Raw genomic sequence first — 20,793 nt, 5'->3', positions numbered from 1 at the left:
CTGGTTTGATGTGGGCATTATCTTAGTTGGCCATTGGCTATTGTGCGCATGCGCGACGCGACTGCCACGTACTGGTTGACGGCTGAGTGGTCACTTCCTGATGCTGGTCCTGCTAGGCTAGTAGCGAGCAGCCGACTTTAAATTTGACCGTTGTTTTTTGGTAGGGGGAGCATAAACCAGTGAATAACAGCGTGGTCGTCGGGAGCAGGTAAAATACATAATCGGCTTTGTTACCATGTCAGAGTCCAAAACTATACCCATATAAATGTACTGTTTTAATTCGAATGTTCGTGGCTAGCATACAAGCTAACCAGTTAGCCGGCTAGTGATGTTACGTTTTGATGAGCTAGCTAACGCAGGAATGGGTTCATTGTAAATAAAGTCAACATTAAGGCTTTAAAATTGTCATAATTTCGAATAGCATGTGTTTATTCTTATTGTACACTATTGTGAATCGCGTGCAGTTTGTTATAAGCGTTAGCTTTTGACAAACATATTTGGTATATTCCCTATTCCCACCGGTGGCTAGTAAGCAGATGTATTTATCTGTAATGCCAAAATAAATCGTACTTTAATGTCCCTGTTGTACGTTACCAGAGGCCTTATCGCTGCGTCATGTTTGGGCCTCGTAAACTTCCACCGTCACAAGTTAGCATGTTTTTCCTCTCCTGTCAGATGACTTGTACGCCCGTGAACTTGGGCGACTCTTTCCACAGTCTTATGGCGAAAACCCATAAAGCGTAACTGGGTGATCTGGCAGTTGTTCAGTGCTAACGCTAGCCACAGCCCCAAATCCCTAGCATCCAGCCAATTATTCATCTGGCAAGAAGAACATATCGCCTTTCCCATGCAGGAGTTGTTATCCAGCTGGTGACGAATGTACCCAACTTGTATGCAGAGTTGTTACATTATTTAATGCGTTTTTAGGGCCAAAGTCTGTGTATCAGCATAGATGAAAGGATGCCAACTGTCTTGGTGACCCTTAGACTTTCTGTTTGTGTAAACGTCATTTAAGGTGATTAGATTGTCTCATGATGATGTAATTATTTCCAATTACTTAGTACAAATTTATGGTACTCGCCATGCAATTTGACTCTTGAATACGCTTGTATGCTTCACAGCTCGAGTTCAGTCTGTACAGTACAGATAAATAAATAGATATGTTTCTCAATAGTATTTCAAATGTGGGGGCATGACAGAAAATAATTGAGAACCACTGCTGTAGAGTAAAGGCATATTCAAATACAGAATCCAGAAGGTCCTTAAAAACAGCATAGCATTTCAGTCACATAGAGGATCTTTGATTGTCGTTTTTGCCGTAGTAGTAAGTCAGACCCTGTTTGTTTTGTTGCCTAAATGGGTTATTGAAGTAATGTAAATGTTATAGTTTAGGTGTTAATGCATCTATGCTGGTTGTCCTATCCTGGATTGCCTGTCAATAGACTTCTATAAACATATATCCTGTTTCTGTCTCGTCAGGCGGTTGGAGCTGAAAGAGTTTGGACGGCACAATGAACGGCCAGCTCGACCTGAGCGGGAAGCTGATCATCAAAGCCCAGCTGGGTGATGACATAAGACGCATCCCCATCCACAATGAAGACATCACTTACGACGAGCTGGTGCTGATGATGCAGCGCGTCTTCAGAGGCAAACTGCAGAGCAACGACGAGGTCACCATCAAATACAAGGACGAAGGTGGGTTACAACAATATTTGAAGGGTTCCACCTTGGCCCTCTGAAAAGATGCTAGCACGAATGATGTCATTGTTGGATTTAGGTATGATAACATATTGCAATTGATTTACATTTTTTTATCATCTTCTCCACTCCACCCCACGTAGATGATGACCTCATCACCATCTTTGACAGCTCTGACCTCTCCTTTGCAATCCAGTGCAGTAGAATTCTCAAGCTAACTTTGTTTGGTAAGACCTTTCAAGCATGTCATTTTACCCTGGAGGGACTGTATGCAGCAGGTTCCTCCAGCTGCCAGGGGGCGGCGACATTTGAATGTCCTGCTAGCATTATATCCCAGCTTCTTCCTGCTTTGAGTACATAACACACACGTGCACTAGTAATGTTTGTCAGCTAATGATGGCAATTTGGCCAATTTTAGCTATTAACATTAGGTTATAAGTTCAATTAAAGCTATCGTAGCAACACCATGACTGCAAATTGTTAATCCCCTCTCTGAGGCTGTTTCTGTGTGTGCACCCGCTACGGACATGTAGATGAATACCAACAGCCATGAAGGGCAGTTGTATTTGACAATTTTTATGCAGTTGAATTTGCAGTTGTAAAAAATATAGGCATTTTTTGTACAATCTGCTAGGGCTTTCACAAGAATTGATACTTAGATATAGGGGTGTCCCAATACAGTTTTGTCACTTCTAATCCGATACCGATATTGCAGCCTTGAATATGGTCCTATATCAATATCAGAATGAATCATACATACTTTTATTACTTATTTTTTAGTGTGGAATGTTAGAAAAGGCTTGATCAAGTGATATTACGCAAATGGAGAACAACAATCAGCAACAGTAGGTATGAGAAAGACGGACCCATTTACTTTCTGAAGCATCTGAGGTATAGTTGACTTTGATTGTATTAAACTTCCCTGGTTCTGTGCTACCATGGGAAACTTGTGCCTCACAAGCTTTGCACTCAGTTGAAACGTCTTTTTCGGGCTTCAACGAAAAATACATTTGGCCGACATCACTCCTACTCCATGCTTACCATGTTAGCACACACTGTTGTTGTGATCACATGGGCGTTCCATCCTTTCCTCACTCGTGAACAAGACCCCGAGGTCTCGGGGCAGGATCTCATCCCCGACCCGGAGATGGCACTCCACCCTTTTCTGAGTGAGAACCATGGACTCTGATGTGGAGGTGCTGATGCTCATCTCAGCCACTTCGCACTCGAGGAACACGGTGGAATGCCTTCTCCACCTCCACAAAACACATGTAGACTGGTTGGGCAAACTCCCATGCACCCTCAGGGACCCTGCCGAAAGTATAGCTGGTCCACAGTTCCACGACCAGGACGAAAACCACACTGCTCCTCCTGAATCCAAGATTCAACTATCCGGCGGATCCTCCTCTCCAGAACCCCTGAATAAACCTTACCAGGAAGGCTGAGAAGTGTGATCCCATGATCGTTGGAACACACCCTCCTGTCCCACTTATTAAAAAGGGGGACCACCACCCGGTTTGTCAATCCAGAGGCACCGCCATGGCGGGGACTCTGCGACGCTGCAGAGTTGTGTAAACCAAGACACGCCCACAGCATCCAGGGCTTTAAGAAACTACGGGCAGATCTCATCCACCCCCAGGGCTCTGCCACCGAGGAGTTTTTTTTAACCACCTCGGCAAGCTCAGCCCCAGAGATAGGAGAGCCCACCGTGGAGTCCCCAGGCATTGTTTCCTCATTGGAGGACATGTCGGTGGGGTTGAGGAGGTCTTCGAAGTATTCCTTCCACTGGTCCACAACATTTCCAGTCGAGGTCAGCAGCACGCCATCTCCACCCCACACGGTGTTGACCATGCACTGCTTCCCCCTCCTGAGACGGCAGATGGTTGTCCAGAATCTCTTCGACGTCGTTCTCCATGGCTTCTCCACCCAGTGACCGCCATAGCCGCAGACCAATTGGCCGGCCAGTACCCGTCAGGTATTTTGAACTGCTGTTTGGCGCATAAGCACAAACAGACCCGTCCCCCACCTGAAGGCGAAGGGAAACTACCCTCTCGTTCACCAGATTAAACTCCACCATACAGGCCCTGAGCCGGGGGGCAACAAGAATTGCCACCCCTGCCCGTCGCCTCTCACCGCTGGCAACGCCAGAGTGGAATAAAGACCAGTCCCCCTTAAGAGGACTGGTTCCAGAGCCCTTGCTGTGCATTGAGGTGAGTCTGACTATATCTAGCTGGAACTTCTCCACCTCACGCACCAGAGAGGTGACATTCCACGTGGCAAGAGCTAGCTTCTGCAACCGAGGATCGGACCGCCAAGGCTCACTCCTTCAGCCACCACCCAGCTCACTTTGCACCCGTACCCTTTGGCCTAGTGTCCAGAATCACGTGTATTTCAATATGTTTTGACTAATAATAATAGACTAAGGTGATTAACTGAAAAATAACCGAAACCAACATTTAGAGCTTCTAATCAGCGTAAAACTGCCGTGTCGGTTATTTAGTTTTCCCCTGTAGTTACACGACGGGCTGCCAGGGCACGCAAGCGACAAGGCTGCCAGAACACCGACAGAAGACGTAAACATGTGACATTATCCCATCCAGTCTGACTGCTACACTACACAGAAACGTGGAGGAATAATCAAACCGCGACACATTTGTAAAGTCTATGGGGTCAAGAGTACAAAGCTTGTTCCCAAAAGGAATTCCATGTCAGTTGTTTGGACACACTTTGGCTTCAAAGGAGATGATGTCGATCAAAAACTAGTGAAATGCAAACGCTGCAGAAAAATAGTTTCTTTGTCCAAAGGTAACACATCCAACCTTTTTCAATACTTGAGCACAATCATCCGAATATGAACAGTGCATGGCACAAAAGAAGAGAGAGGCAACTGATAAGCACCCGATTATTTCATTCTGTATCAGGATATATATTTTTATTTAGTTTTTTTTTCTTTTGTTCTTCTGTTTTAGGAAAATCAAATGGGAATTTTTATTCACAAAAGATGTTCATTCTAGTTGTGTTTTCAGTTCCATTGTTCTAATAAATAACCCTAAATTGTTCATCTGTGCATATATATATTTGACTTGTTTCAAAATTATACAAATATTTACAGAATAAATAGTTGATTGGGATAATTGTACATTAACTGATATTGAGGTTGGAGGTTCAATTAATGGTGATTTTAATTTTTGCCAAAAGACCCCAGCCCTATAATGGACCATAGTCTACCACGAAACAGCGATCATTTATTTATTAATTTCGTGAATAAATGCAATATGGAGGGGGAGCGTTGTCCAACATAATAGAGGCCATATATCAAATACAATAACGTAACATTAAAGTGTGGGACAGGAGGACACAAATGTTGGCAACACTAGCAAAGCTATGTGAGCTACAGTGCTAACATTACACTCATTTTAACATGCTCGGATTAGCCTATCCACTGAAGAAAAACAAATGATCAAAGACTACAAAGATTTTCTGTGGGGTGGTCTGCCTATCTATGGGGTGGGCTTATCTAGTTAGGGGCGGGTCAGAGGGGGTATCATTGTCAATTAAGTGTTTTCTTTCATTGCGTCATGAAACCCTAAAACTTCAAAATTGATTGCTTGACTTTTGCAAAACTGAGGCCCTTTTAACCACATTTTTGGAATTCATGTACAGCCATCTCCCACTAGAGGGCAGTGCAGCTCCTGCTTCAAACCAATCACTCACTTGAGACTAATGAGAGAATATGTCTTGGAGCTATTTGAACAGACTTCTAATGGGACAAGCTGTAGATAGATGTATCAATAAAAGGCCACTTATTAGTTTTAGCTATGTGGCAGAAGGAGGCTACAATTATTTAGAAGGTCTGTTACTGCTTGTATACACGTACAAGCAGTAACCAGCAATTGGGCAAACTCACAAAGTCAGAAAAACAACAACGAGCTCCGGCTCCTCTCCGATGACAATGTTTGTTGTGTTCTGCTTCCAGTCAGTCTGCCATCCAGCAGCTGCCATTAGCCAAGGATCTGTAAGCGGGTGATTGTTTTATTCCCCCATTCTTTTCCCACTTTGCTTCCTTCCAATCAAAGCGAGGCCCTGGCTTGTTGACCTCACGTGGAGTCAAGCGCCTCTCTCGTGCATCGACTCTGAGCAAAGAGAGGAGAATAGTTTCTCGTCTGAGTGCAGCGCCTCCTGACCTTGAGCATCTCTGTTCAGTATTATTCTCTCAAAACAACGAGAAACGTGTGTTTGAGAAAGGAATGTCCGGAAGTCTCAACTTTCACATTTTTCATTACTTCATTTCATTGCTTCCTGTGAGTATTAGCATGGGTGTGTCAAGAAAACCCTTGTGGTGATTATTTTAATGTCTTTTCTATTGACACTGCTGAGTAGGCTGATGGACAAGTTTGACAACATTATACTACCATGCATGACTCTGTGGACCCAGATGATCCATCAAGTTTTAACTGTTGTCATCCACAGTGAATGGTCAGCCAAGGCCTTTGGAATCCAGTCAGGTGAAGTACCTGCGCAGGGAGCTCATCGAGCTGAGGAATAAAGTCAACACCCTCCTGGACACTTTGGAGCCTCCCACAGAACCTGGTGTGGCAGCCACAGTGCTAGAAAGTGGTAAAGGTCCCACAGCAAACATACCGCCACATCTTATTTATGCACGATAAGCAGTCTAAATACAGCCGCTGTTGTCATATGCAAAAATCAGCAAACGGCCGTAGATGTCACTGTGTCAACTTTTTATGAGGCTCAACGTTCATGTCGCTTTTAAGTTTCGTGGCAGCTCATGTAATTACCAAAACTTGAATTGGGAATCACACTCACTCACACTCACTAGCCAATAGCATATGAGCACACATTTTTGTAATGTTTTATTTATGAATTATTTTTAACTCTCGGATCTATAAAGATGGGTCTTTATACATTCTCCTAAACAAATCATTTCTTTTGTCTTTTGCATAGTAACGGTCATATTTAATAGTATTGTAAATATAAAATGCACTATTGCCTTGTGTAGTAGCCAGGGGAGATTTACTCAACTGCAGAGGATGCCAGGCATCGATTATGAGAGAGGCTTTTATTTGTAGAGATTCATTTTTAGAATACTAGATACCATGAATGATGTGCAGTCATCCTTCGCTACATCAGGGTTCCAACATCGCTCCCTCGCTCTATCGCAGTTTTTCTAAAATTAATTAATTAAATGGCTGCTGCTTTATGGTTAACTATGGACTACTTTATTTATGTATGTATATATATATACACACACACACACACACACACACACACAAGTTATGTAGTATTCTGGTCACTAGGCGTCAGTAGTATTACATTGATGAGACATGACGATTAGACTACCTTCACACTGCATGGAGTCAGGCATGATGTCTGACATGACAATGACGATTAGACTACCTTCACACTGCATGGAGTCAGGCATGATGTCTGACATGACAAAGGGGGAAAAAATTCTCCCATTTCTTGCGTAAGTGGTAAATTTTTGGCTTCTTACTTTGTCCTGCTTCCCCACTCCATTTGAAACCCTTTTAAGTTTAGAATAATAAATTGGAGGCTATCTAGTTAGCTCAGTAGCATGCTATGTTTAAATCGGCAGTCATCTCTTGTGTCCCTGCAGTGATTCTGTATGCTGCGCATTACAGTTGAGCAATGTGTTGTAAACAAAGAATAATAGGAGTGTAAAGGTGACTATACGGGTGTTATTTTTACGTCTTAAATTCATGACAACAAGATGCAGGACGGTGTGAGCGAACAGGAAGTCTGCAAAGGCTCTCTCCAGTGAGACAATAATGACGTAAAATAATGATAATTGTATTTAGTAAGCCATAAACAGATTTTTTATGCTCTAACTATGAAAGTATTCCGTTCATTAATATTGAATCCTGCTTCGTGAAAATTCACTTATTGCAGTCAGGTCTTGAACCAATTAACCCCGATAAACGAGGGACGACTGTAATTATAGCCAGGGAGTGTATTTACCAAAATGAACAGTTAAAATTTAAAAGTTAAAACAACTTTAATAATAATATTGAGTGCATGAGGAAGTGTAAAGGAAATCATGTCTTGCTTTGAATACATGCTCTTTTATTAACAAGGATATTGCACAACACAACAACAGAACCAATATTGTATAGCAGTAAGAAGCAAACTGCTAAGCCAGCAGTTTGCCTATTTGGTCTTGCGTGATGCCATGCAACAGCAGGCATCACTCCCTAGCTAGCTTCATTAATCTCTTTATTTGCAAGGGACCTACAAGATATTGAACTCCTGAGAAGAAGCTCATGCAAAAAATAAAGGTAAGTCTATATTTCTCGCAGCTGCAGATAGAGAATGAGCAAAGAGCTGGAAGGAGACGATAAACTAGAAAGAGCTGCTGACCATATGGGAGAGGGAACTGCTGACTCGTTTTAGGCATTATGGTCACTTATTAAGAGAAAATAACAAGGAACAACATCAACAAAAAATGAAAATCATAAGAAGGATCCAAGAGGCTACAAAAATTTGGTAGTTTTGTCAAAACTGTCTTAGCGGCCACCTGCCTTTCGCGGCCACTGAAAAATCCCCCACAGAAAATTGGAGTGTTATAGACCCTGTGTATAGTGGTCACCTGTCTAACGCGGCCAGCGGCCACCCACTTTGTATCCCTTGGTCGATATCTGACCGCATATTGCGGCCAAAATGCCGACTCAAGCGGAAGCTTCATGCACAAAAAAGTTTTGTTTTTCAATCAATGAAGCCGTCGTGTGTAGACTCTAATTACTGAGTCCTAGCTCAGTCACAATCATTCACAAGATCCACACAAACTGTCAGTTGTTCGACATAAAAAAAGCAGTCTTCTTTGGAGCTTGTTGCAGACAGTGACACCGTTTATTTCCTGGTGTGAGACAATGTGCACTGGTCAATACTGTAATGCCCCTTGTTGTGGGGAAGGAGAGACTCACGTCGCCGATGCACTTTAATCAGTTTATTAAGAGCGGTTTATTAACCTGGTAGTTCTTTACAACTTTTATCCGCAGTCCCACAGTGCCCTCTACTGGTCAACATGTAACAGTATAATTATATGTATCTGCAAACACAACAAGTTTCTAATCACAGACATGTTAATATGTGTGCGCACAAATTAAAAATGGCCACCAACCTGTCTACAACGGCCACCTGCCTATAGCAGCCACTTTTGCCGTTTCCCTTTAGTGTCTGCTATAGACAGGTTTGACTTGAAAAATGTACTATTTGGGCAGATTGTCTTTTTTTTGTGTGCCTTTATTTGTGTGAAAATTTTAGACACGAATCAATACGATAAAAATCAATACGAATACATGGCAAATAAACTTTTTTTTTTTTTACCTCAAGATAACAAAAGCAACAGCTTAAAATAATACAAATAAATATCTTTCTAAAGTAGAAATATGTCCTGCTTAAAACAGAGTAAATTCCGTGTACAGGTTGCAGGGGTCTCCAGCTTTCATCACTATTAGAACTGTCAACTATTTGGGGTTTATTTGACTGGCAACATTGAAATTGTACCTTTTATTTACCAAACAGATCTCGACTCAAAACAGTGTGGCCATAGTCTTTGTGCTATTTTGTGCTCATTTGTCATGATATAAAGGCATGAAGTCTAAATTCAAGCAAATATTCTTTGACCCTTCGGTGAGCTACTCAGAATCATCTGGCGAGCTTGGAGACCCCTCTGATAGTATCACCATCGTGAGGCTGGACTCACGATGAGTTTATGTTCATTAAACAACCACACACTAATAGTGTTTGAGGACAAGACATAATTAGTATATTGACATCAAGAGAGTAAAGTTGTTCACTGACACTTGAAAAAGTTTGTCCGTACCCCATGAATGTGACAGCCACTTGTGGCTTCCCCATGGGATCCAAAACGAGCTCCGAACTAACCGCATTGCTTGTTTGTTTGATTTAAAAACAAAATATCACTGTGGTAAAAAGTCACATTTGGAATCCAAAGACCAGAAGCTAGGCGGATAACTCTAGCTAGCTGCTAGCTCGCAGCCGCCAATGCAAAGCACAGCCAGTGACAGCTAGGCAAAGCGTGTAAACAAGGATGCAAGAATAGTACAATTGCAATAGGTCTGGTAAGAGAGTGATCAAACACACTGGCATTGATTGGCGTAGCCTGTGGCAAGCTCAATATGAGACATGTCATTTTGTTGCCAAACCTATAGAATTTGCAGGTTTTGGTGATGGGTTTTGAAAGGTGTTTATCGGCGTATGCCAATAACGTGTTTTTTCACAGAAATCGGACGATATTCATTAGTGGCTGATTGATTGGAGCATCCCTAGTTTCAAGCAAACTAATATTTGGTTCCCATTCGTTGGTGAATTAGTCTTAATCCAAACAATCCTAGTAGTACCCTCTAGTCCTGGTTCTCCATGCACCATTGTTCTTTACAATGTGCTTTACCCTCGTGGAAAGAGTGACTCAGGCAGGTCGAGGCAACCCTCCAAAAATAAAATCCTCCACTTGTCTGTAACATTTTCAGCGGTTTTGTCTGATGTGTCGCAGCCAACAATAATGCGCTTTTTTTCACAGCGACACGGCTTTGCTGCTTGGCACTCTGCTCAAAAGACGCAAAATGGCTTTCATGCTCATTTTTAGCTATCAGCCATGCTGTCTCCACATAGAAATTGGATTGAGTTGAAAAGCCACAGGGTATATTTTTGTTGCATGGTGATGAGCAGATTCATCTTATTAATGCTTTTATTTTGCACGATTATAAAAGGCACAGAGCAAAATACTTATAAAGTTGTATTGTGTGTGATGTTTTGAAATGTTTACATTGCTACAGTGCTACACAGCTTTAACAGTACATCCAGTATCTCACAAACACAAGTACATCCCTCATGTTTCAGCAACTGTTTTATATCTTCTCAAGGGACTATAGTATACAAAATAACTTTGCGTATGCTTTAGAGTAGTTGGTGTACAAGCTGTATAGCAATATAGATTTATTGTCTCTGAAAATGACTCAACACACAGCCATTATTGTCTACATAGCTAGCAAACTAAGTTGTGAGATACTGGGGGGAAATATCGTAATCATGGCTCGGCACGTACCACGGTTTTAATGTCACGGTTCAGTTCATTTTCAGTACACTAAGGAAAAGCAAAACAAAAAACTGTTTTACTTTTGTGTTTGTTTTTCTTAAAACATAAAAACAATGTAATCTGCTTGTAGGTAATTCTCCAATAAATAAAATACCGATAAAGCGTACAGAAAAAATGTTACCAATGCACCCCCATGAGATACTGATACTGTGAATAAACACACACCATCTGAACAGCAGATATGGCATTTTTAAAGCTGGAATTGCTTTATTTGCATTGTCAGACTACTTTTACTACACTGTAAGCTGTAAACTAGTATATTAACAGTTTTTGGCCTGCATTTTAGAAACAGTTGATGGACGTGAAGGAAAAGTGGCAACAACAGACTCAGCCGCCAAACATGTGACACCCGTCAGCGCAGCGAGCATGTCCGCCTTTGACCCGTTAAAGAACCAGGATGAAGTCAACAAGAATGTAATCTCTGCTTTCGGCCTGAGCGAGGACCAGCCCCCAGGTATTGCACAAGTTTTTAACGGCCTGTCATCTGCGCAATTATTCAGCAGTCTCTATTGGATGATGACTGTGAAACAACAACATTGATTTTGCATTGATAGCAAAATGTGCAATCTAACAGCTGTTGTTGTAAGCTGCAGGTTTATTTCAGCTGTCTTTCCTCTTTCTCCCTGCCATCTGTAGCTCCGCCAGCAGCAGCCCCAGAGGAGCGCTCAGGGACCCCGGATAGCATCGCTTCCTCTTCGTCTGCAGCCCCTCAGCCAGGATTGCCTCCCCAAGGGCAGGCTCTCTTTACCGGAGTACAGCAGGGACCCCCAGCTGGATTGGATGGTAAGATACTTGAACACGTGCCACGTCACGTTCACTGAAATTAAGCCTTTTTTTTTCCACTGACTTGTTGTTAGCTGATTCTAGCTGTGCCTGGAGTGTGAGGTGTGAAGTTCACTTGAGTCCCCCTTTGTGCAGCCAGATGTTCAGGATCACTTCCCACCATTTTTATGGGAACTTCTACTGTGCCTGAAGCCGTTCTCTGCAGCCAGCAAAAAAAAAAGACAACAAAAAAAGATTGTTTCCTCCCCAGGTCTTGCGGTAGTTTGTCCATGGGACCTTTATTGCCTTCATCTTGTTATTCCCCCTCATCTTGATATAGAGGCCTTTTCATTATGACAGCCAGCTGATGCACAGGAATTTTAAATGGACGCATACGGAATTTGGTTCGCTTTTAGAATACCGCTAACAAGATCAATAAGATGACTATGTAAGTTAATTTGAGCCGGTTGTCTGACAGATGCCGGTGGACCTGATGGCAGTAATTTACATTAGTGCAGGAAAGCAAAAGCCTGCATATGTAGCCGCTGCTCGACCCGTTGCGTGAGGACAGTTTGAGCCATGGTGTGCGTTTGGTGTCACATGTTGATTTTACAGTAAGCTTGTGGTCTCCCCTTTTTGCAGAGGCATGTTCAGGCTTGGGAGAGGTAGGGAAATTTGAGGTGGAATTTTTGGAAGCACTCGTGTCAAACTTAGAAGATGATAAATCACATAGAAAGCTGCAGGAACATGAGACCACACTCCCCAAAATAAGCAGATAAGTTGAATTATAAAGTACTGTATGTATCTCTCATACATAGAGTGCATCCGGAAAGTATTCACAGAACTTCACTTTTTCCACATATTTTAATGCCATAGCCTTATTCCAAAATGGATTAAATACATTTTTTCCCAAAAAACACACCCAAAACGACAATGTGAAAAAAGTGAAACTTTTGCAAATTTATTAAATAAAAAAAAAAAAAACTGAAAAATTACATGTACATACAGTAAGTATTCACAGCCTTGGCTCAGTACTTTGTTGATGCACCTTTGGCAGCAATTACAGCCTCGGGTCATTTTGAATATCATGCCACAAGCTTGGCACACCTATCTTTGGGCATTTTCGTCCATTCCTCTTTGCAGTACCTCTCAAGTTCTATCAGGTTGGGTGGGAAGCGTCGGTGCACAGCCATTTTGAGATCTCTCCCGAGATGTTCAATTGGATTCAGGTCTGGGCTCTGGCTGGGCCACTCAAGGGCATTCACTGAGTTGTTCTGAAGCCAGTTCTTTGATATCTTGGCTGTGTGCTTAGGGTCATTGTCCTGCTGAAAGATGAACCGTCATCCCAGTCTGAGGTGAAGAGCGCTCTGGAGCAGGTTTTCATCCAGGATGTCTCTGTACATTGCTGCAGTCATCTTTCCCTCTATCCTGACAAGTCTTCCAGTTCCTGCTGCTGAAAACCATCCCCACAGCATGATGCTGCTACCATGCTTCACAGTAGGGGGATGGTATTGGCCTGGTGATGAGCAGTGCCTGGTTTTCTGCAAACGTAACGCATGGCATTCACTCCAAAGAGTTATATTTTTGTTTCATCAGACCAGAGAATTTTGTTTCTCATGGTCTGAGAGCCCTTCAGGTGCCTTTTGGCAAACTCCAGGCGTGCTGCCATGTGCCTTTTGCTCAGGAGTGGCTTCCGTCAGGCCACACTACCATACAGGCCTGATTGGTGGATTGCTTTAGAGGTAATTGTCCTACTGGAAGGTTCTCCTCTCTCCACAGAGGAACTCTGGAGCTCTGGCCGAGTGACCATCGGGTTGGTGGTCACGTCCCTGACTAAGGCCCTTCTCCCTTGATCACTCAGCTTAGATGGCCGGCCAGCTCTAGGAAGAGTCCTGGTGATTCCAAACTTCTTCCACTTACGGATGATGGAGGCCACTGTGCTCATTGGAACCTTCAAAGCAGCAGAAAGTTTTCTGTAACCTTCCCCAGCCTTGTGCCTCGAGGCAATCCTGTCTCAAAGGTCTACAGGCAATTCCTTTGTGTTCATGCTTGGTTTTTTGTTTTGACATGCACTGTCAACCCAGGGGCCTTATATAGACAGGCGTGTGCCTTTCCAAATCATGTCCAGTCAACTGAATTTACCAATTCTCCATTTAAGCTGCTGAAACATCTCAAGGATGATCAGTGGAAACAGAATGCACTTTTCAGTTCAATTTTGAGCTTCACGGCAAAGGCTGTGAATACTTATGTACATGTGATTTTTCTTTTTTTTTTTATTTGGAATAACTTTAAAACAATTTCTAAAAAAAAAAAAAAAATCACATTGTCATTATTGGGTGTTGTGTGTAGATTTTTTTGAGGAAATAAATTAACTTAATCCATTTTAATCCATAAGGCAGTGACATAAAAAAAGTGAAGCGCTGTCAACTTTTCGGATGCAGTGTATGTAACTCTGAACCGCTGCACACAAAAGGGGGAAAACATGCACCCCTACTGTGTTGACCGTGCTATTTTTCTGACAAATGCACCACATTTTGGCGCTGTAAAGACACCATAAGTCGGACTGACTCGAAATGTCTCACAGAACACCCACTGTAAATTTACTTAGGCTCTTTAGCTGAATCACCACGAAAACCTGTAGGTGACTGACAAGCACATGTTTGTGGACGATTGGTCGGGAAAAAAAAGTGGTTAGCATGTTGGCCACGCAGTCAGGAGATCTGGAACATCTGTTCGAATCTCCGTTGGGCATCTCTGTGTGGAGTTTGCATGTTCTCCCCGTGCATGCGTGGGTTTTCTGCGGGTACTCCGGCTTCCTTCCGCATTCCAAAAACATGCATGTTAATTGGCTAATTGTCCATAGGTATGAATATGAGTGTGAATGGTTGTTTATATGTGCCCTGTTTGCCCTGATTGGCTGGCGATCCATCCAAGGTGTACCCCGCCTCTCGCCAAAAGTCAGCTGGGATAGGCTCCAGCATACCCCCTCGACCCTAATGAGGATTAAGCGGCATCGAAAATGAGTGAATGAATGGAATGAATAGTCGACAAGTCATTGACCATATGTCTCACACCTGTTGGCCACAAAGTGAGGATATCTAGAAGGTCTTCAGGACTATAAGTCACAAATTTTTTTCACACGCTTTAAACCTTGCGGCTTAAACAATGATGCGGCAGATTTATGGCTAAAAGAACTGCAGCTCCCATGATGCTTAGAGTGCAGATTTCAGGAAGTATTGAATTGCAGTAGTGAAGTGGATGCTAATGTCACGTTAAGTCTTATGCAGCAATCGTGTTTGAGCTGAAATCTGGCGGCGGGGGCGTTTGCGGTGTTTTCATCATAACAGGATGGGAGAAATAAGTGGCTGGTGTAAAAACTTAAAAGTGCAATTTTCACATAGTGCAACGAAATGCTTCCCCTTTTTTAATAGAACATCTTAGGCACTGCAACCAAAGCAGCTGGTTGCATTTTGACGGCCCCCCTCTCGGCCACACAGGAGTGACATAAAAACCTCCTCGTGCCGATGTGGTTGTAACAGCCACTCATCCCTCGATCGGGCTTACATAATAGTGCTGATGGAGCGCAGACGGAGGAAAGGATGAAAGGCAAGCCAAGTTCACACACAATAAAGACACATGTTGCTTATGTTAAAGCTGCAAACGATGAAACAACACATGGCTGCCACATCAGTACAGTGCTCCTTGCTTGTTACACTTTTAGAACAATCTACCCAACATTTTGTTTGTCCAGAATGAGGTATACTGAATATCATCAGGTTTTAAAAGATAATGTTGTTCTTGTGTGATTTACAGTTAGGACACAGTGGGCCTTTGTAGGAGAGTCTACTGCTTTGCCGAATCGCCCTTCTTTAATTTAATGACCTGCAGGCAAGCTCCTAGAGACGAGGTTTAAAAGAAAATGAAAACCATTTTTTTTCAAAACGCCTCTGCTTCACTTTGCGTTGATGGCTGCAGAGCGGCCCCGTCATCCTCCTCGCACACGTGCACGTAGGCAGTGTGGTCTGGTGAAGTCATCACTAATTCCAGTGTAGCAGCAGGAAGTCACTGTCTGCAAATGTAGACATGTCTGCCGATGGAGATGCCGCCTGCCGAGCTGAAGGTGTTCCATGTGTGTAGTCCTGATAACAGGCGCACATATCTGTCTGATTTGTTTGTGTATACGAGTGTTTATGTCTGCAAGGGCACCTGCACACTACTTTATGTAGCTGGAGTCCGAGGAATGTTTGTGGTGAGTTCAGCAACATTTAGCAACAACATAGACCCACGGTGGATGCAGCAGTTTCCATTGAAGCACTCGTGATATTCTTTTGAGATGCACGGGTGTTTGTAAAAAGACGCTAAAGTACTTTTAACACTGGTTTTACTTCAGGTGGGTTCACAGAATCCAATTGCAATCTAATTTGAAAGGGTTGTTTAAGTTGTAATGCTATTTTTCCCATTAAAAATAATTCCATTTTAATTATTCTGTTCCAGGTCAAACTGTTGCCATCGTAAAGCTTTTTTCATTATTTTAAATTTACTTGCAGTTGTACAAGTGTAAAAGAAGTAAGTTAATATGAAAATCCTTTTCATGAGGAGTGATGGAGGCCAGGCTTTGAAGTTGATCACATAAGGACTAGCAGGGGTGTTACAACATCTTGATTAAACACCAGATTAAACTTAACAAGATTTCTTGTAAAGAAAAAAAACTGTTGTGGCTGCTAAATTAATGAATCACACAATAAATAAAAATGAACTCTGTCATTTTGCCGGCTATAATACATTGCCATGTGCATGCGTGTCTGTTTTCCTCATCCCTTGCCTCCAAACAGGCAGAAAGAGTGTTCACTCTGTGCGCAAGTTTGTTCCGTAGAACAACAGCATGAACGCAGTGGGCCCTTACAGTGGGCAGTGGGTCATACAGTCTGTCAGTGGGTGGAGGCGGGGCGGAAGGGTGTAGTAGGGTGTAGTAGAAATTAAGAGTAGATTGCAATATATTTTCAGAATTCTTTTCATTGTATTTTTCTAAAAAGTAATGTCAAAATCTCGTCTCGTTCTCGTAGATCCATTCTCATGTATTGTTTTGTCTCATGAATTGAGTGTCTCATGACACCCCCATTGTCTAGACATCTTGTACTGAGCAGCCAGAACAGACACATGGTTTACCGGACCCCATTGGCCATTGTAAGTTTAATTTCTAGTTCTGTGGTTATCACTTTTTTTTTTTTTGGGCTTTGCCATCACCAGTACCCTTCTGCAGTGGCATCATTTGAAAATGCTCACACAAAAAACCAAAGAAAAAGCAAAACACATGTGGGGTCACCTTTTAGAAAAGGTAAATGAGCTATGTAAGTCAACAAGTGTATCAAGTGTTTATTAGGCTGACATTTGTTTTTCTTGTTCTGTGTTCAGGCCAGGCTTACCAACAGTACCAGGCCCCCGGTGGATACCCTCCACAGCAGCCAGGTGGCCCCCCTCAGCAGCAGTATGGAATGCAGTATCCTGGTAAGAGGTTCTTTTAAATATCCTCACTCATTTGTCCTCAATGCACACAAATGACAGCTTCCCAAAAACCGTTAGTTTCCCCCACTTAATGCAAGTCAGTCTTTTAAAACTACTTCAGCCTGAAATGTACAAATAAGCATATCCTTCTTGCTGGAACTCGTAAGCCCGACGGGGAACATGCCATTTTGTGTCTGCAGCTTTAAGGCTGATGAGCGTTAAACAGCACTGGCATAGCTATGTGAGCTACAAGCTAAAAGTAACCTTAAATGTTCATTTTGCCTTTCATTTGTCATTTAAATGTATTTAAAACTACAAAAATGTGTTTTGTGTTAGTATTTCTAACATTTTTCAGGCTTGTGGTGAAAATATGTTAGTCCTAGAAGCTAACAAAGCTGACTTCCAGTTGCTGTTTACATGTACAGACCTGATCAAAATCTTAAGACCAGTTGCAAAATTGCTAGAATTTGCATTTTGCACATTTGGATCTTAATGAGGTTTTAAGTAGAGCTACAATATGCAAAAACAAGAAGGGGGAGTAAGACAAAAATGTTGAACTTGTAATTAAAAAAAACAAAAAACAAAAAAACTGAAATAGGTTGTTATCAGCTCATCAAAACTTTAAGACCACAGGCTATAAAAGCCAAAATCTGCTCCAAATGTTCATTTTCTGTCAGGCATTCACACTGTCATGCCCTCCTGATGGTAAAGCTAAGAAGCTTTCTCTTTTTCAACGTAGTGGGATTGTTGAGCTGCATAAGCAAGGCCTCTCACAGCGGGAAAGGGTTTAATAAACAAAAAACAAATTCAAAGACCTCGTCTCCTTCAACGCCACAAAAGTGTCCGTTTAGACTTTGCCAGGGAGCATCAAACATGGGACATTGAAACGTGGAAAAAAGTTTTATTCTCTGATGAGAAAAAATGTAATCTTGACGGTCCAGATGGCTTCCAACGTTACTGGCATGACAAGGAGATCCCACCTGAGATGTTTTCTACCTGGCACAGCGGAGGGGGGTCCATCATGGTGTGGGGTGCTTTTTCATTCAGTAGAACACTGGTGCTTTGGGTGGTGCGGGGTCGTCAAACGGCGGCTGCTTACGTGCAGATGTTGCAGCGGGCATCCCTCATGACCGAGGGCCTTCGTCTGTGTGGTACCAGCTGGGTTCTTCAACAGGACAACGCTGCAGTTCACCATGCTCGCTTGACCAAGGACTTCTTCAGGGAGAATAGCATCACTCTTTTGGACCATCCTGCATGTTCCCCTCATTTAAATCCCATAAAGAACATTTGGGGATGGATGGCAAGGGAAGTTTATAAAAATGGCCATCAGTTCCAGACAGTTGATGCCCTTGGTGAAACCATCTTCACCACTTGGAGCAATGTTCTCACTAGCCTCCTGGAAACACTGGCATCAAGCATGCACAAACCAATTTTTGAAGTGATGAACAAGAACAGTGGAGCTACTCATTACCGAGTCCTACTGAGAACATTTTTTGTTTTGGTTTGGAGAGTTTTTTGTTATTTTTTGAGCGATGGTCTTAAACTTTTGATCAGCTGATAAACAACCTTCAGTTTAATTGTTGTTTTCAATAAATTACTTTTTCTAAATGCTTTTTGTTTCACTCCCCCTTCTTGTTTTTGCATATTGTAGCTCTACTTAAAACCTCATTAAGATCCAAATGTGCAAAATGAAAATTCTAGCAGTTTTTCAACTGGTCTTAAGATTTTGAACAGGAGTGTATTATCAAGCTGCTAACAAGGATGCTCTTTTATATTAAAAAAATTAAAATAAAATTAGGGGTGCACCAATTACAATTTTCTGGACCATCACCGATCTTTAAAAAGCCTGACCTGCCGATTCTGATTTTGGTCAATACTGTTTTTTGTTGTTTTGTTTGTTTGTTAGTTTTTTGGACATCATGCACCTTCAATGTTCCAATCTTAAGTTGTTGAAAAAAATGCACCAATACAGACTTGTGTATTAATAACACGACAACGTGCAGCATATTTTACGCTCACCAGGAAATGTACACAAACTGAGGCACAATTGTAGCCTAAATTTTCAACGTTAACTGAAAAACACGTTAACCAAGGTTCAACTGTACATGTAATAGAACAACATTAAAAAGTCTGTTTCTAAGGTAAATGTGGCATCACAAATGTAATCTTTAGTGGTTTTCAATATGGTTTAGGCTATTTGAGAGTATAGCGATGGCAATTCTAAAAATATGTGAGTAATCTAGTCCCAATGTTGACAATTAAAGAGTTGAGAGAGACTTTCCTTTCATAGCAGGATACAGCCCCCAACCGGGAGCCCCCCAACCCGCTCCGCCGCAGCCCCATCAGCAGCAGTTCCAGAACTACGCGCCCCCTTCATCCCAGGCCCCTGCCCCAGGTCAAGGTCCCCCTGCCCCAGGCTTCCAGGGTGGCCAGCCCCAGCAGCCTCATCCTCCTCAGGGAGCCCAGCAGTATCCACCAGGAGCCTTCCCTCCCCAAAACTATACCTCCCAGGCATCACAGCCCGCCAATTATAGCATGCCACCCACTTCCTCCCAGGCCGGGTACCAGCCTCGCCCAGGGTACACCCCACCTCCGGGAAGCACCCCACCGCCCGGGGCTGCTAACCCATATGCCCGGAATCGCCCCCCTTACGGTCAGGGCTACGCTCAGCCAGGCCCTGGATACCGGTAAGATGGGTGTGTGAATGATCCCCCACCCCCGCCCCACACACACACACACACACACATACACATACACAACCCTTGTGGCTCTTTGGACTGGGGGCGGGAATCTTCCCTTCTCACAAATATCAGATCCAAAACCAAGCAGTCTGATGGTTAGTGTTTGTATGCCGTGTCCAACATGCCACTGGAATTGGTTGCTGTTATTTTCCCTCTTCTTTCCTGTCTCAGCCTCTGCCCTCTTGTATCATGATAATGGCGCTCACATGCAAGACCGAAAGAGGCCATTTTGTCGTTTTTTTACGTGGTAACACTTCATTGCCTCACCTGACGCCACAACTGGCATCTGACACAATGAAACGTTACCCCGTTTTGTGTTTTTATTGTTTGCGTCAGCCACGGCGATGGAACACTAAGTGAAGGTATACGGGAGGAGGGGTAATCCCAGCATCAAGGCTTTGTCCCTTTTGTCCACTCCAGTTAAAGCTTGTATCGTATCACCGGTTTTTACTAATACATAAAACATCATCTACAGGTGAGATTAGTGGTCAGTGTATAAACTGTAACATTTTTTCTTTAACACAATAAATGATTGAGACCCATTTTTTTGTTCATCTTTCTGTGAATACGCTTTTCTTTACTTCTGTGGCCTTTTCTTTTCCACTTTCCACTTGAAAAAACAAATTTGGGAATACTGATGTCATGCCGGCAGTATTATTTTGTTTTCCTGTTTTGAGGCTTGCGGGCCGGCTGGATGTGTTCTCAGGGTAGCACGAGGTTCTCTCATCCATGTCAAAAGTGTCTCGGCAAATGTGTTTATTAAAGACCGTTTTGCAGAAGTTATCGAACACACGCTTCCAAACCCCAAAATTGCTCATCTTGGATGGATTTGACCGCATAATGGTTGGAAAAATACGAGCGCCTTTTAAAATATGGATTGTGTTCACCTCAAGAGCTGAATTTAACATCACAGTCTGTGTGTTCCGTCCAATTCAA

The 20,793-nt window shown here is 42.7% G+C and overlaps 1 protein-coding gene across 2 annotated transcripts; it reads left to right on the top strand.

Moving 5' to 3' along the window:
* Positions 1-70: 70 nt before the first annotated feature.
* tfg (trafficking from ER to golgi regulator) lies at positions 71-20,399 on the top strand. Of its 2 annotated transcripts, none has more exons than XM_054786078.1 (8): positions 71-208; positions 1,480-1,695; positions 1,842-1,925; positions 6,169-6,315; positions 11,139-11,306; positions 11,489-11,635; positions 17,027-17,119; positions 19,410-20,399. In XM_054786078.1, exons 2-8 carry the CDS (start codon positions 1,512-1,514, stop codon positions 19,805-19,807), a joined length of 1,221 nt encoding a protein of 406 aa, XP_054642053.1. In that variant the 5' UTR covers positions 71-208; positions 1,480-1,511; the 3' UTR covers positions 19,808-20,399. The 2 variants fall into 2 exon arrangements, with proteins under 2 accessions (XP_054642053.1, XP_054642052.1); XM_054786077.1 differs by having other exon boundaries at positions 19,407-20,399.
* The last annotated feature ends 394 nt before the right edge of the window (positions 20,400-20,793 follow it).

Source organism: Dunckerocampus dactyliophorus, chromosome 9 (genome assembly GCF_027744805.1).
Source record: "Dunckerocampus dactyliophorus isolate RoL2022-P2 chromosome 9, RoL_Ddac_1.1, whole genome shotgun sequence".
In the NCBI taxonomy this organism is placed as follows: domain Eukaryota; kingdom Metazoa; phylum Chordata; class Actinopteri; order Syngnathiformes; family Syngnathidae; genus Dunckerocampus; species Dunckerocampus dactyliophorus.
Note: the sequence above shows the minus strand (reverse complement) of the source record. Positions and strands in the feature narration are given on the sequence as shown.

Bases quoted from the DNA above. Each gene is read 5' to 3' on its own strand.
- tfg (XM_054786077.1), top strand. From the start codon at position 1,512: ATGAACGGCCAGCTCGACCTGAGCGGGAAGCTGATCATCAAAGCCCAG. The intron at 11,636-17,026 runs GTAAGATACTTG...TTCTGTGTTCAG, and splicing joins ACCCCCAGCTGGATTGGATG to GCCAGGCTTACCAACAGTAC. The intron at 17,120-19,406 runs GTAAGAGGTTCT...TTCCTTTCATAG, and splicing joins GTATGGAATGCAGTATCCTG to CAGGATACAGCCCCCAACCG.